A 17,191-nucleotide genomic window follows, 5' to 3' on the forward strand; every position below is an offset into this window, starting at 1 on the left:
GTTTTAAATGGCACCATTACAATATATGTAATGAGTTTCACAGCCTTGTATAAACTATATAACACCAGTCAGTATAAGAAGTGTGCATGTATGTGCGTGGACTCCTGCATGAGTGGGTGACAATCACAGAGCCCTGAACAGGAGCAGTCACTCTTGCTGATTTGGTAGTAAACCACACTACCAAGATCTAACTGGCCATAATTTGCTGTGGCAGGGCATCTAATGGCATCTGCCGTTAGTTAAACTTGCCCTTGCACGTTTAGGTTTTTAAAGTTTTTACGTGGCAAGTTGCTGAAAGAGTAAGCTGATAATGTCGCAGTGAGAGAAACAGGGCATCTGGGACCTGAGTAAACTGGGCAAGCAACTGGATATCTCCTTAATTAATCAGATTGAAGGATGGTAAAATAAACAGTGGAAGAATGGAGAAGGAAGTATAAATTAGAATGGGTGAATTCAATGTCAAATCAGGTACAGAAAGAGGGAAAGAGATTGGATTAAGACATAAAAAAAAGAGGCAAAGGAAAAATGTAAAAATGTAAAAATGTTAAATTTTACTTTTTAAAATCTCCAAGAATTAAAACCTGAAGGAATGAGACGCCAAACTTGTAATAGTTAATTTTCAGTGCCAGAGAGGTTGACTGGCAGTAATTAACATTTATCACGTCGTTAACAGGATACTTAGACTGAAGTGAACAAGCCCTAACTTTCTGTGGTGAGTTTAGTTAGCATCTACCGTGCAAATACAGGCACTTCAGGCCGTTCACTGCATTTCAATGGTGAGGCAGGCAGAGAGATGCTGTTTTCGCAAAGCTAAGGTGGAACTGCGCATCTCGGACAGCAACTTCCGGATTTCCACCTTAAACCACGCATCTGCCCCTCGCCTGAAGTTGCTGTAGCATTTGCACATAAATAGCGGTGAGCACCATTCGCCTCAACATTAATTTGGCAGCAAATTCTGCACCAATATAAATCACTTCTGGAAGTCTGAAACCAAACCAGAAAATGCTGAAAACAGAGTCAGTCAGCACCTGTAAAGAGAAAATACAGGTTAACATTTCAAGCATGTTAAAAGATTAACCCGCCTTTTCTCCTTCCCAATGCTGACTGACTTGCTGTGTATCTCCAGCATATTCTGGTTTTATTTTAGACTTTACATGAAGGTTGTTTCGTTCCAGCTCTGGTTCCTTGGTCTCTTCCTCACGATTCTCACACTCTGTTTAGAGTTGAACAGATAGGCTTTGTGAAAGACAGCAATAAGAACATAAGAAATAGGAGCAGGAGTAGGCCAATCGGCCCCTCGAGCCTGCTCCGCCATTCAATAAGATCATGGCTGATCTAATCCTAATCTCAAATCTAAATTCATGTCCAATTTCCTGCCCGCTCCCCGTAACCCCTAATTCCCTTTACTTCTGGGAAACACTGTCCTGAGTTCAAGGAGAGATTTTAACCCTACTTGCCCTTTAGAAACCAAACGGGTGGGCAGTTAAAATGCCCCAGGTTACATACCTGTTCTGGAGCAACCCAGATCCCGCCGTTTCCAATTTTAACGCACGTTTCTGGACAGGCAGTTAAGCCGCCTGCTCGAAGCCAGTGGGCTCCTAATAGACATATGCTAATCAGGATGCAATGACATCATCGGACCTAGGCAGCAATTTTAACTCCGTCCTGAGCTGCTGCAGCTTTCCCTCCAGGAGAAGGGCTGCGTGAAGAGGGGTCTCCAAGACACTCCTGGTTCCACAATGGTAAGCCTTTTTTAAAAAAAACCAGGAGTGTCTTGGAGACCCCCAGAACGCTCTCCCCCACACTGACCAGAGTGGCCACGGGAAGAGGACCGGCGACACGTTAATGAGGCACGGCGGTTAAAATCGCTGTCACCTCATACTCCCGCAGGCGGGCGGGAAACTAACCGAAGCCAGCAGATTCCTGCCGGAAATGGCAGTTAAAATCGCCCCTCATGTTATTCTTAAACATACCGTAGAGTAAAGGGTAAACTTTGAGCTTGTACTCCTGGGGCAGAGTGTCACCATCAGAAGCACACATCAGAAATCCTGTCCATTATAATTCATAAAATGACCCCTCGTGTCAGTCTGACTCGGTTGGTAGCACCTTTTCCTGTGAGTGAGAAGGTTGGTGGGTTCAAATCCCATTCAAGGGCTTGAGCACATAAATTTAGGCTTTCAGTGCAGTATTGTCAGATGTGATACTGAAGACCCATCTGCCACTACACATGGGCATTAAAGATCCTATAGCACTTGGCAAAGAAGAGCATGGAATTCTCCACTGGCCATTGGGAACTTAGCGGCACTAAGAGTCTGCATCACTCACTCTAAATTGGACACATGCTAGGTCACTAGATCATCAGAGAGATCTCTCAGTTGCCCTCGATCTCTGGATTCCCAGGGAACATGTACATCACGTCTTGAACAATTAGAAGTTTTTTCTCCCCCAAAGTATTAACTCTGTGACACCTGCTTAATGAACATTTTCTCAGAATTGTTTAAACCCAAAGTGAAAACTGTTTGTGACATGTGCTGTTAACAGAATTGGACATGTATCACTTAGATGTGACCCATCAACACTGCAGACCAGCTAACCTCGACTGTGTAAAATGACACCAATATCGCACTTTTCCTCTTGAAAGAGACAAGCACCGTCCATTCAAATATGAACGATGCCCAGCAAAAGGGTGTGGGTTTACATAGTAACACAGTAAGTTTCAGACACGAGAGAACCTTCAGTCCATCTAGCCCACCTAGCCAGTTTGTATCCTGGTCAACATTTATTCCTCAACCAACATCACAAACAGGTGATCTGGTCATAATTTCATTGCTGTTTATGGGACCTTGCTGTGCGCAAATTGGCTGCCGGGTTTCCTACATCACAACAGTGACTACACTTCAAATGTCCTTCATTAACTGTAAAGCGCTTTGGGACGTCCTGAAGTTGTGAAAGGTGTGATATAAATGAAAGTCTTTTTTGCTTTTCTATTTATTCCCTGGCGCATTTCTGATAACCCTGAATCCCATTTGTCGACAAGAACCTTTTCAGTTCCTTCTTGAAACCCATTCAGGTTTCTTGTTCCACCATTTGTGTTTGGTACGTAGGGCACATTGAGGCAGAGTTGCTAATCACGGCAACTAATACAATGGGCATGAGGAGGACACCAGCTTCTTCCACAAAGAATCACAGCGTATTATTCAGACACTCAGCAGGATCGCTACTATACAAAGCTCCAACTGTCTCCTCCGTTGGAAAGAGTGATTAAGTTCTTATTTGAGATACTAACCACAGTACTTTAAGCAACATACCATGTTCATGACGGTCAGTATGAATCTTTGGGCAGCCTCGGCACCATGGTACTCGACCATATCAGAATCCGCCACCATCAACGTCTCCACTGTGTATTCATTGGTTAATCGAATGGCATTTCTTCTGGGCCGCCAGACGTTGAAAACATCAGCCTTCTTCAATCTCTTTCTTCCTAGAAGAGTTTATACACATGATTAACTATCTCAGGCATTCAGAAATACAAATGTACACACAAATCGGACAGTCCAATAACCCAGTAGTTGCAGCTCTAGCTTCCCGACCAAATGGAGGGTTTACAACCTATGGCTGCCCGTCAATCAAATCCCACTCGCCCAAAATTAATCTCATTAGCTTTATCCAAGGACTACATGGAGCACCTCGATTACAGACTGGTCCATCCTGGAGGACGAGATACCCCCCGAATGTTAAAACTCATCACTAAAACAGAATATCTGGTCATCTCACGACTGTTTGTGGGAGCTTGCTGTGTGCAAATTAGCTGCCACGTTTCCTATGTTATAACAATGATTACACTTCAAAAATACTTCATTGGCTGTAAAGCATATTGGGATGTCCTGAGGTCTTGAAAGATGCTATAAAAATGCAAGTTCTTTCTTTATTTCTATTCTGGAGGGAGAGATGGGCCATACTTATCTCATTTCACTTCTGGCCAGCTGAGAGAATACACTGACACAGGTTGTGAAAATGCAAGTGCCTTGCTCTCACTCTCCCACCTCGAGGAGCACACATGGAGGCCAGAGACCATGTATTGGAGGGAGGGGGGGGGGGGGGCGGAGAAACAGATTTAACGAGGTTGGGGGAAGGGAAAGGGGCTTTACAAAATACATTTCAAAGTTAAATAATTGTCTTCTGTAGTGGGGAAAGAGAGTCTGGAGAGTTATGGAGCGAGTTCTTTGATCAGTAGAATAGAAATGCTGATCGATCAAAGGCCCATCCTGGATTTGCATAATTTATTTCTTCACAAACACCAAGTTTTGAATTCTAAGAAATGAAGCAAATGCTGTTCAATAAAGATTTAAACATATTATAAATATATACAGGTCACATTCGTTAAAGCTTAATACATAATGAAAGCTTCTGGTTAGTTACACATATGTTTATGGTATTTAATGGTTAGGTTCTAACTTGCAGCTCACCCTTTAGATTTCATTCTTCAGCCACAAGAACAGACTTTCTAAATCACGGACTGATCCACATCTTCCTTCTGGAGACATTTATCCAGAGTCTGATAACAAAAAACGCACCCTTGTGGGCCAATGACATTTGCCTGTTCGGCCCCCTCTGAGTGAAGAAGTTTCTCCTAATTTCTGTTCTAAATGGCATATCCCGTATCCTGAGACTGTGACCCCTGGTTCTGGACTCCCCAGCCTTGGGAACATCCTCCCTGCATCCAGGCTATCTAGTCCTGTTAGAAGTTTATATGTTTTGATGAGATCACCTCTCATTCTTCTAAACTCCACTGAATATAGGCCTAGTCAACCCAATCTCTCCTCATATGTCAGTCCTGCCATCCCAGGAATCAGTCTGGTAAACCTTCGTTGCACTCCCTCCATGGCAAGGACATCCTTCCTCAGATAAGGAGATCAAAACTGCACACAATACTCCAGATGTGGTCTCACCAAGTCCCTGTATAACTGCAGTAAGACATCCCTGCTCCTGTAAGGAAACATTAGGTCCCATTAGAAACCAAAAAGGTAACCTATGTGTGGAGGCGGAAGACGTTGATATGGTTCTTAATGAATACTTTGCGTCTGTCTTCAAAAAAAAGAGGGACGATGCAGAGATTGTAGTTAAGGAGGAGGAGTGTGAAATATTGGATGGGATAAACATAACGAGAGAGGAAGTATTAAGGGGATTAGCAACTTTGAAAGTAGATAAATCACCAGGGCCGGATGAAATGTATCCCAGACTGTTATGAGAAGCAAGGGAGGAAATAACAGAGGCTCTGACCATCATTTTCCAATCCTCCCTGGATACAGGTGTGGTGCTGGAGAACTGGAGGCCTGCTAACATTGTATCATTGTTTAAAAAGGGAGTGAGGGATAGGCCGAGTAATTACAGGCCAGTTAATGTTTAATGATTTGGACTTAAATGTAGGGGGCATGATTAAGAAGTCTGCAGATGATACAAAAATCGGCCATGTGGTTGATAGTGAGGAGGAAAGCTGTAGACTGCAGGAAGATATCAATGGACTGGTCAGGTGGGCAGAAAAATGGCAAATGGAATTCAATCCGGAGAAGTGTGAGGTAATGCATTTGGGGAGGGCAAACAAGGCAAGGGAATACACAATAAATGGGAGGATAGAGAGGTGTAGAGGAAGTGAGGGACCTTGGAGTGCATGTCCACAGATCCCTGAAGGTAGCAGGACAAGTAGATGAGGTGGTTAAGAAGGCATACGGAATACTTGCCTCTATTAGCCGAGGCATAGAATATAAGAGCAGGGATGTTATGCTGGAACTGTATAAAACACTGGTTAGGCCACAGTTTGAGTATTGTGTACAGTTCTGGTCACCACATTACAGGAAAGATGTGATTGCACTAGAGAGGGTACAGAGGAGATTTACGAGGATGTTGCCAGGACTGGAGAATTTTAGCTATGAGGAAAGATTGGATAGGCTGGGGTTGTTCTCTTTGGAACAAGAAAGGCTAAGGGAAAATTTAATTGAGATGTACAAAATTATGAGGGGCCTAGATAGAGTGGATAGGTAGGACCTATTTCCCTTAGCAGAGAGGTCAATAACCAGGGGGCATAAAACAATTAGTAGAAGGATTAGAGGGGAGCGGAGGAAAATTTTTTTCACCCAGAGGGTGGTGGGCATCTGGAACTCACTGCCTGAAAGGGTGGTAGAGGCAGAAACCCTCAACTCATTTAAAAAGTGCCTGGATATGCACCTGAAGTGTCGTAACCTGCAGGGCTACAGACCGAGTGCTGGAAAGTGGGATTAGGCTGAGTGGCTCATTTTTAGCCGGCGCGGACACGATGGACCGAATGGCCTCCTCCTGTGCTGTAATTATTCTATGATTCTCTTCCCTGAAGATTAATGAAACAGGTGGGTTTTTCTGACAAACCCAACAGCTTTTGTGGTGGTTTTTTCTGGTGCTAGCTCACAAATTACTAGATGCATCGAATTCAATTTTACAACTTGCCAGAGTGGGATTTGAACTCCCAATCTCCAAGTTGCTAGTCTAGCACCAAAACCACCATCTACTTAAATGAAGCCTTTGCAAGCCTCTGCACAGCTGTGGGCAGCATCCAGTCCAGTCTTGTACTCCTGAGCCCAGTTCCCAATCTTTTATCAGCTCCACTTCATAAAGTCAAACAGTCTTTAACAACAGTGTGCATATTACTGCCAGGTTCAAGTTTTTCTAACTTACTCAGGAGTGGATTAGAATTCCCTCAGACCCCGCCATGTACATCATAGGATCCCAATTTGCGTTTATTAAAATGAGGCTCTGGTCAGTGTCCGGCCAGAGTCTCATTCGCTGCCAAGATCAGCGGCATTTTAACTGCACCCCTGCCCCTTTCTCACCGATCGGGGAAGGGTTAAAATTGCCCGTTTTGTTTTTACCCCATGCTCACCAAGCAGGCAAAAAAAAAATTCAAACAGCGCTAACAAATTAGCTTAGTTTCTTTTCACTGGTCGTTCAGGATTGGTTATTTTCATAATTCCGTTGGTGGTTTTCTCGCTACTTTCCTCATTTTAAAAAAAAATCTGTTCACGGGATGTGGGCGTCGCTGGCGAGGCCGGCATTTATCGCCCATCCCTAACTGCCCGAGAAGGTGGTGGTGAGCCGCCTTCTTGAACCGCTGCAGTCCATGTGGTGAAGGTTCTCCCACAGTGCTGTTAGGAAGGGAGTTCCAGGATTTTGACCCAGCGACGATGAAGGAACGGCGATATATTTCCAAGTTGGGATGGTGTGTGACTTGGAGGGGAACGTGCAGGTGGTGTTGTTCCCATGTGCCTGCTGCCCTTGTCCATCTAGGTGGTAGAAGTCGCGGGTTTGGGAGGTGCTGTCGAAGAAGTCTTGGTGAGTTGCTACAGTGCAATTTGTGGACAGTATAAACTGTAGCCACGGTGCACCGGTGAAGGGAGTGAATGTTTAGGGTGGTGAATGGGGTGCCAATCAAGTGAGCTTCTTTGTCCTGGATGGTGTCGAGCTTCTTGAATTATGTTAGAGCTGCAGTCATCCAGGCAATTGGAGAGTATTCTACCACACTCCTGACTTGTGCCTTGTAGATGGCGGAAAGGCTTTAGGGAGTCAGAAGGTGAGTCACTTGTCGCAGAATACCCCGTATACCCAATGCTCTTGTAGCCACAGTATTTATGTGGCTGGTCCAGTTTAGTTTCTGGTCAATGGTGACCCCCACATATTGATCGTGTGGCATTTGGCGATGGTAATGCCGTTTAATGGCATGGGAGGTGGTTAGACTCTCTCTTGTTGGAGATGGTCATTGCCTGGCACAAATGTTACTTGCCACTTATCAGCCCAAGCCTGGATGTTGTCCAGGTCTTGCTGCATGCGGGCATGGACTGCTTCATTATCTGAGGATTTGAGAATGGAACTGAACACTGTGCAATCATCAGCGAATATCACCACTTCTGACCTTATGATGGAGGAAAGATCATTGATGAAGCAGCTGAAGATGGTTGGGCCTAGGACACTGCCCTGAGGAACTCCTGCAGCAATGTCCTGGGGCTGAGATGATTGGCCTCCAACAACCACCACCATCTTCCTTTGTGCTAGGTATGACTCCAGCCACTGGAGAGTTTTCCCCCTGATTCCCATTGACTTCAATTTTACTAGGGCTCCTTGGTGCCACACTCGGTCAAATGCTGCCTTGATGTCAAGGGCAGTCACTCTCACCTCACCTCTGGAATTCAGCTCTTTTGTCCATGTTTGGACCAAGGCTATAATGAGGTCTGGAGCAGAGTGGTCCTGTGGGAACCCAAACTGAGCATCGGTGACCAGGCTACTGGTGACTAAGTGCCGCTTGATAGCACTGTCAATGACACCTTCCATCACTTTGCTGATGATTGAGAGTAGACTGATGGGGCGGTAATTGGCCGGATTGGAATTGTCCCGCTTTTTGCAGACAGGACATACCTGGGCAATTTTCCACATTGTCGGGTAGATGCCAGTGTTGTAGCCGTACTGGAACAGCTTGGCTAGAGGCGCGGCTAGTTCTGGAGCGCAATTCTTCAGCACTACAGCCGGGATGTTGTTGGGGCCCATAGCCTTTGCTGTATCCAGTGCACTCAGCCGTTTGATATCAGGTGGAAATATCATTTTGACTCTTTGGCAATCAACGCACACACACAAAACTATATAATTAGTGCAAACATGCTACATTCCTGAGATCACAACATAGAAATGGAAACCATTCAGCCCATCTTACTTCAACCAACCAGAGAGGCCCTAAAGTACCCCCAATTCAGCTTCCAACTAGTTCTTCAAAAATCCCAGGATATTCATCACCACTACTCTTCCTTGAAGTCTATTTCATACTTTAATCAGTGTGTGTGTGAAGAACTTCCTGACATCAGTCCTAAATTTACCTCATACAGAGCTGGGTCTACCCCCATCCAAGCCTCTATCGTGTCCTTGGCCCCAAGACTACCTGCATTTACCCAATACCACACAATCTCTACCCAACTATTCCACCTCCCAGCCTGCTCAACCAGACAACCCATGAGATCTGCATTATAAAATCTGTGACTGTAGAATGTACTTATTGTTTGAAATAATGTTCTATTAAATAAGGAATAATCAGAACAAGTCAAACTCTAATTTTCAGCTTTGGAAATGATAATCTGAACTGCTCATCTAATCTGATTAATTGAACAGGTTCTCCATCATCTGCTGGAGGCTATGCAACTATACTCAGCCATCCTCCGCTGATTGAAACGATACAGCACTTTCACATACTCCATGTGTACTTTGATACTTTTTCCATTGGAAAATCAGTTGTAGAAATTCAGTTGCATGATAAAAGTGACATGGTATGTGTTGTTTTTAAGAACAGGACATTATGCCAAAGAGCCTTTGTTATCTGTACAACTGGATCTCGTCTGGCACAAGTCGACAACTACACTTATCGCAGAATGAAATGTCGATGTAGCTACGTACTGTACTTCATCTACAAAGGAAACAGAAATCAACAACCACACATTGCTCAAGAAAACCAAATTCAGAATCGATCAATGAGGCAGCAACATATCAGTGAAGGAGCTTGAGCAGGAGATTGTATCCAATCATCGTTCAGTGCTTCTCTGTGAATGTGAGCTTGAGTTTTGTTCTTCACAGGTGGATTAAAAAGCATCAGAAACTGAGCTCTCAGTCCACAGTGACATCCAAGCAAACATTTAAAGAAAGTACTTGCATTTATATATCACATTTCATGAACTCAGGACGTCCCAAAGCGCTTTACAGCCAATGAAGTGTTTTTTTGAAGTGTAGTCACTGTTGTAATGTAGGAAATGCGGCAGCCAATTTGCGCACAGCAAGATCCACAAACTGCAATGTGATAGTGACCAGATAATCTGTTGGTGATGTTGGTTGAGGGATAAATATTAGCCAGGACACAAGGGAGAACTCCCCTGCTCTTCTTCGAATAGTGCAATGGGATCTTTTAAGTCCACCTGAGTGTGCAGACAAGGCCTCGGTTTAACGTCTTATCCAAAAGACAGCACCTCCGACAGTACAGCACTCCCTCAGTACTGCACTGAAGTGTCAGCCTGGATTTTGTGCTCATGTCTCTGGAGTGGGGCTTAAACCCACAACCTTCTATCTCAGGCGAGAGTGCTACCCACTGAGCCAAGGCTGACATTATTATCCAACTGTCTGTTGGTGTCATACATAAGAACATAAGAAATAGGAGCAGGAGTAGGCCAATCGGCCCCTCGAGCCTGCTCCGCCATTCAATAAGATCATGGCTGATCTGATCCTAACCTCAAATCTAAATTCATGTCCAATTTCCTGCCCGCTCCCCGTAACCCCTAATTCCCTTTACTTCTAGGAAACTGTCTATTTCTGTTTTAAATTTATTTAATGATGTAGCTTCCACAGCTTCCTGGGGCAGCAAATTCCACAGACCTACCACCCTCTGAGTGAAAAAGTTTCCCCTCATCTCAGTTTTGAAAGAGCAGCCCCTTATTCTAAGATTATGCCCCCTAGTTCTAGTTTCACCCATCTTTGGGAACATCCTTACCGCATCCACCCGATCAAGCCCCTTCACAATCTTATATGTTTCAATAAGATCGCCTCTCATTCTTCTGAACTCCAATGAGTAGAGTCCCAATCTACTCAACCTCTCCTCATATGTCCGCCCCCTCATCCCCGGGATTAACCGAGTGAACCTTCTTTGTACTGCCTCGAGAGCAAGTATGTCTTTTCTTAAATATGGACACCAAAACTGTATGCAGTATTCCAGGTGCGGTCTCACCAATACCTTATATAACTGCAGCAATACCTCCCTGTTTTTATATTCTATCCCCCGAGCAATAAAAGCCAACATTCCATTGGCCTTCTTGATCACCTGCTGCACCTGCATACTAACCTTTTGATTTTCTTGCACTAGGACCCCCAGATCCCTTTGTACTGCAGTACTTTCCAGTTTCTCGCCATTGAGATAATAACTTGCTCTCTGATTTTTCCTGCCAAAGTGCATAACCTCACATTTTCCAATATTGTATTTCATCTGCCAAATCTCCGCCCACTCACCCAGCCTGTCTATATCCCCTTGTAGGTTTTTTATGTCCTCCTCACTCTCTACTTTCCCTCCCATCTTTGTATCATCTGCAAACTTTGATATGTTACACTCGGTCCCCTCCTCCAAATCGTTAATATGTCAGGCTGGGTCAGAAATTCCTGTGCCCAACCCTGCAAGCCCAATTTTCCAATAGGCAATTTGGGGCGAGAAACTGAAGTGGTGATACTCTCACACTCGTATTAATTAAAATAATTATTCCAATGGGTCCCACGCGATCCTTCCGGCTTCAACCAAAGCTCCACCCACAGCGCACACCTCGTGCATCAAGGATCCTGGGTCCACTGGGGAGGAAGTTATGCTTCAGTTATATAAAAGCTCTGGTCAGACCCCATCTGGAGATACTGTGTTCAGTTCTGGGCACCGCACCTCAGGAAGGATATATTGGCCATGGAGGGGGTGCAGCGCAGAGTCACCAGAATTATAATGCAGTAAAAGGGTTAAATTATGAGGATAGGTTGCATAGACTAGACTTGTAGTCCCTTCAATATAGAAGGTTATGGGGTGATCTAATTGAGCTGTTTAAGATTATTAAAGGATTTGATAAGATATCATAGTAGGTACAGCACAGGAGGAGGCCATTCAGCCCATCGTGCCTGTGCCAGCTCTTTGTAAGAGCTATCCAATTAATTCCGTTCTCCTGCTCTTTCCCCATAGACCTCTAAATTTTTTCCCTTCAAGTATTTATCCAATTCCCTTTTGAAAGTTACTACTGAATCTGCTTCCACCGCCCTTTCAGACAGTGCATTCCAGATTTCAACTCGCTGCATAATAAAATGTTTCCTCATGTCGCCTCTGGCTCTTTTGCCAATGACCTTAAATCTGTGTCCTCTGGTTACCGACCCTTCTGCCGCCGGAAACGGTTTCTCCTTATTTACTCTATCAAAAACCGTTCATGATTTTGAACACCTCTATCAAATCTTCCCTTAACCTTCTCTGTTCTGAGCACAATTCCTGCTTCTCCACATCAAGTCCCTCGTACCATTCTAGCAAATCTCTTCTGCATCCTCTCCAAGGCCTTGACATCCTTCCTAAAGTGTGGTGCCCAGAAATGAACCAAACTCCAGCTGAGGCCTAACCAGTGTTTTCTAAAGGTTCAGCATGACTTCCTTGCTTTTGTACTCTATGCCTCTATTAATAAAGCCCAGGATCTCATATGCTTTTTTAACAGCCTTCTCAACCTGTCGTGCCACCTTCAAAGATTTGTGTACATAAACCCCCAGGTCTCTCTGTTCCTGCACCCCCTTTAAAATTGTACCATTTGGTTTATATTGCCTCTCGTCATTCTTCCGACCAAAATGCATCACTTCACACTTCTCTGCGTTAAATTTTATCTGCCATGTGTCTGCCCATTTCACCAGTCTGTCTCTGTCCTCCTGAAGTCTGTTACTATCCTCCACATTATTTACTACATTCCTGAATTTCATGTCATCTGCAAACTTTGAAATTATACCGTCTATACCCAAATACGGTCATTAGTATATATCAAAAAGAGCAGTGGTCCTTACACTGACCCTGGGGGACACACCACTGTATACTTCCCTCCAGTCCATTACTCAATGGGACCAATGACAAAGGACAAAGAACTCAAATCAAGTTAGTCAAACACGATTTTCTTTTTAACAATTCCATGCTGACTATCATTAATTAACCCATACTTTTTCAAGTACCAATTAATTCTGTCCTGGATTATTGTCTCCGTTTCCCCACCGCCGACGTTAGACTGACTGGCCTATAATTGGCGGGTTTATTCCTCTCCCCTTTTTTGAACAGGGGTGTAACATTTGCAATCCTCCAATCCTCCCGCATCATCCCCATATCTAAGGAAGATTGTGGCCAGAGCCTCTAATTTCCACCCTTACTTTCCTCAGTAACCTAGGATGCTTCCCATCTGGACTGGGTGACTTTTCTACTTTGACTACTGCCAATCTTTTAAGTACCTCTATCTATTTTTATCCTATCCGATATCATTCCTACCTCCTCCTTTACTATGGCAGCATCCTCTTCTCTAGTGAAGGCGAATGCAAAGTATCCATTTAGTACCTCAGCCGTGCTCACTGCCCCCATAAGATCTCTTTTTTTGTCTCTAATTGGCCCCACCCTTCCTTTGACTACCCTTTTACTTTTTAATATGTTTATAAAAGACTTTTGGGTTCCCTTTTTTGTTAGCCGCTAATCTATTCTCATACTCTCTTATCCCCTTTTTTAGATCCCCTCTGTACTTTCTGTATTCAGCCTGGTTCTCTACTGTATTATAAACCTTATGTTCATAAGCCTCTTTTTTCTGTTTCATTTTAACCTCTATCTTTAGCCATCCAGGGAGCTCTAGCTTTGGATGCCTTTCCTTTCCGCCTTGTGGGATTGTGTCCACTCTGTACCCGAACCAGTTCCTCCTTGAAGGCCTCCCATTGTTCAATTACTGTTTAATCTAACAATTTTTGATTCCAATCCACCTGGGCAAGATCCCTTTTTAATTCACTGAAATTTGCCCTCCTCCAGTTAAGTATTTTCACATTTGATTATTCCTAGTCCTTTCCATAACTATTCTAAACCTAATATTATGATCACTGTTCCCCAAATGCTCCTCCACTGAAACATGTTCCTCCTGCCCCACTTCATTCCCCAGAACTAGATCCAGCTCTGTTTCCTTCCTGGTTGGGCTGGAAACACACTGTTCCAGAAAGTTCTCTTGTACACATTCCAGGAATTCCTCCCCCTCTTTGCCCTTTACACTGTTACTGCCCCAGTCTATATTTGGATAATTGAAGTCCCCCATTATCACTACTCTATAGTTCTTGCATCTTTCTGCTAATTTCCTGCAAATGTTCCCCTCTATCTGCTTCCCACTATCTGGTGGCCTATAATATGCACCCAGTAGTGTAATAAATCACAACCATCCCCTCCTTTCTATCCTTCCGTAAATACCTCGTAGCCAGGATTAAGTACCCAATCCTCCCCTTCTGATCCAGGTCTCTCATTGCCACTATGTCATAGTCCCATATGACCAATTGAGCCTGCTGCTCACTAACCTTATTTACCACGCTATGTGCATTTACGGACATATACTCCAATCTCATCTTAGACTGCCTCGCATTTACCTCCTGTTTGATCCCTCCTATTTCTGAACTATTCTTTACTCTAGTGCTATTTGTCCCTCCCAGTCCTCTGTGCACCTTGTTTCTCCTCTCTAATATTCCCTCCTCGTGCCCATCCTCCTACCAAATTAACTTAAACCCTCCCCCACAACTCTAGTTAACCTTCCCGTGAGGAGATTGGTCCCAGCTCTGTTGAGGTGCAACCCATCCACCTTAAACAGATCCATCCTGCCCCAGAACTGGTCCCAATGCCCCAGGAATCTGAAGCCCTCCCTCCTGTACCATTTCTCCAGCCATGTATTAACCTGTCTTATCCTACTACTCCTATACTTACTGGCACGTGGCACTGGGAGTAATCCAGAGATTACCACCTTTGAGGTCCTGCTTTTTAACTTCCTCCCTCGCTCCTGAAACTCTGACTGCAGGTCCTCAACCCTTTTCCTTCCTCCGTCATTGGTTCCCACATGGAAGACAACTTCTGGCTGTTCCCCTTCCCCCCTCAAAATGTTCTGCACCCTGTCAGTGATGTCCTTTACCCTGGCACTAGGGAGACAACACACCACACAGGGCTCACGTCGGCAGTTGCAGAAACGCCCGTCTAGCCCCCTGACTATCGAATCCCTCATAACAACTGCATTTCTTTTGCCCCTCTGCAGATAGAGAGAAAGCATTTCCTCTGGTGGGAGAGTCCAGAACAAGGGGGCATAACCTTAAAATTAGAGCTAGGCTTTTCAGGTGCGAGATCAGGAAGAACTTCTTCACACAAAGGGTAGTGGAAATGTGGAAAACTCCCCCCCCCCCCCCCCCCCCCAAAAAAGCTGTTGAGTCTGGGGGTCAATTGAAAATTTCAACACTGAGATTGATAGATTTTTGTTGGGTAAGAGTATTAAGGGTAACAGAACCAAGGCGGGTAAATGGAGTTGAGGTTCAGGTCAGCAATGATCTAACTGAATGGTGGAGAAGGCTCAAGGGAGTGAATGGCCACCTCCTGGACCTAATTTCCCGGCCAGCTCGGGTATGTTTCATAAAGATGGGTTAAGAGTGCACAGCTACAGCAAAGTGCCTTTTTTGCATTTTCTGTTAAATTTCCATTTAAATTGCAGCACAGAAATCAGTGAGAATAAGAAAAAGACAAGTTGATGAGGGGCAAACAGAGCTCTTTGGCCTACACCAGTCACTAATCCAGGCTCTGCATTTATAGAGCCTGCCACACCTAACAGCTCAGGAGACCTGTCTTTGCTGCCTCAGTTACACAAGAGCGAGTGCCACACAGCTGTGCCGTCAGCTGCAGGACAAATCGGCAGACAACATCTGGAACAGGACAACTATCCCATAGAAGGGAAAGTTACCACAGCATGAAGTTTTCATGCCACCACATCCTTCCTATCCACCCGAGGGAACATCTGCCTCAAACAGTCTGCAACGCACACATCTGGATCAAGCAAGTGATAAAACACTGTTCACAAGAGGCAACATCTTCATCACTTTTCTTGCAACAAGGAGGCATCAGTTGGACAGGTTGCATAGCCTTCACTGGGTGGCAAGAGTTTCCTCAAGTGCAGGCACCCATGTGGTCATTCAGGCTGTCCACATCAACCCCATGGTCTAAATACACAAAGGGTTCCCACTCATTTACTGTTCAGGTGGTATCTGACCATAGAACGATTATCCAGGTCAATGGACGTTATCCTGGAACCAGCCACAAAGCTTTCATTGTGCAGAAGCCCACATTAATTTAAAGAAGAATGCTGGGTGCATGGTTGGCAGAATAGCCTATCTTCTGCATCCACGGTAAAACCCGGTAACAGCAGGAGTACCTTGTTCGGTATGCCATTCCTCATCTCTTACAAGGAAAGTGTGCCCAGCCCCTTAGGCACAATGAATGACTGTGCAAATGGGTAATGGTGTGCGCAATACTTGGAATGGTTCATCCAGAGTGTGCACCAGTCCCAGTATGGACTTGTGCCATGGTTAATGGACCTCCTCTGACATTACGTCCTCTAAAATCCTAGGAGACATTTTCATTTCCCAGCACTGTGTATGCCTTCCCCAGTACAATGGGTCGACAACATTTTGCGCCATGGCAATACGAACAGAACAGTGGAGTATCAGAAAAGGAAAAAAGAAATGAAGGTTAAGCCACAGCTGGAGTATCGTCTCCAAATCTGGACACCATGCTTTAGGAACGAGGTCAAAGCCTTGAAGAGGGTGCAGAAGAGATTTACTGGAATTGTTCTCCTTAGAGCAGGGAAGGAAAAGGGGAGATTTAATAGAGATGTCCAAAATTATGAACGGTTAGGGTAGAGTAAATATGGAGAATTTGTTTCCACTGGCAGAAGGGTAGATAACCAGAGGACACAGATTTAAGATAATTGGCAAAAGAACAAGGAGATGAGAACACTTTTTATTTTGAACGAGTTATGATGATCTGGAATGCGCGGCCTGAAAGGGCGGTGGAAGCAGATTCAATAGTAACTTTCAAAATGGAATTGGATAAATACTTGAAAAGGAAAAACGTGCAGGGCTATGGGGAAAGAGCAGGGGAGTGGGACTAATTGGATCACTCTTTCAAAGAGCCGGCACAGGCACGATGGGCCGAATGGCTTTTTCTGTGATGTATCATTCTATGATTTTATGAAACGAATGAAAAAGAAAAGATTAATACACTTAGTAATGAAATATTAAAGAGAGATCATTTAATGTGATCTTCCACTGCAAGAGCCATCATCAAACTATAAAAGCAGAAAGGACCTGGTGTGCTGAAATGCTCATCATCACGAGCTCCTTGCTTCACGGAAATCTTCAGGTTATTTACCTAAAAGCTGGCAGTCCATCTGCCGTTACAGTTTTAGGCTTTCACCAGATTTCTCATGCTCAGCAGCAAGGACCACCCCTGGACGTAAACCCTCCCCCAGTCTCTGGTTTTGTAGCTTAACCCAGCAGTCAAACTGAAACCCTTCATTTACTTAGCTCACTGGACTTGTCACAAGCCCTCATG

General features: G+C 44.5%; 1 protein-coding gene across 1 annotated transcript in view; it reads right to left on the reverse strand.

Annotated features, from left to right (window-relative positions):
• adamts17 (ADAM metallopeptidase with thrombospondin type 1 motif, 17) overlaps positions 1-17,191 on the reverse strand; it is a 547,852-nt gene that overhangs the window by 510,096 nt on the left and 20,565 nt on the right. Inside the window, exon 4 of the mRNA XM_067971641.1 lies at positions 3,309-3,481. Within this exon, the coding sequence (XP_067827742.1) occupies positions 3,309-3,481 (173 nt within the window). The remainder of the gene's footprint in view (positions 1-3,308; positions 3,482-17,191) is intronic.

The sequence above is a fragment of the Heptranchias perlo genome, chromosome 34 (assembly GCF_035084215.1).
Source record: "Heptranchias perlo isolate sHepPer1 chromosome 34, sHepPer1.hap1, whole genome shotgun sequence".
Taxonomy (NCBI): domain Eukaryota; kingdom Metazoa; phylum Chordata; class Chondrichthyes; order Hexanchiformes; family Hexanchidae; genus Heptranchias; species Heptranchias perlo.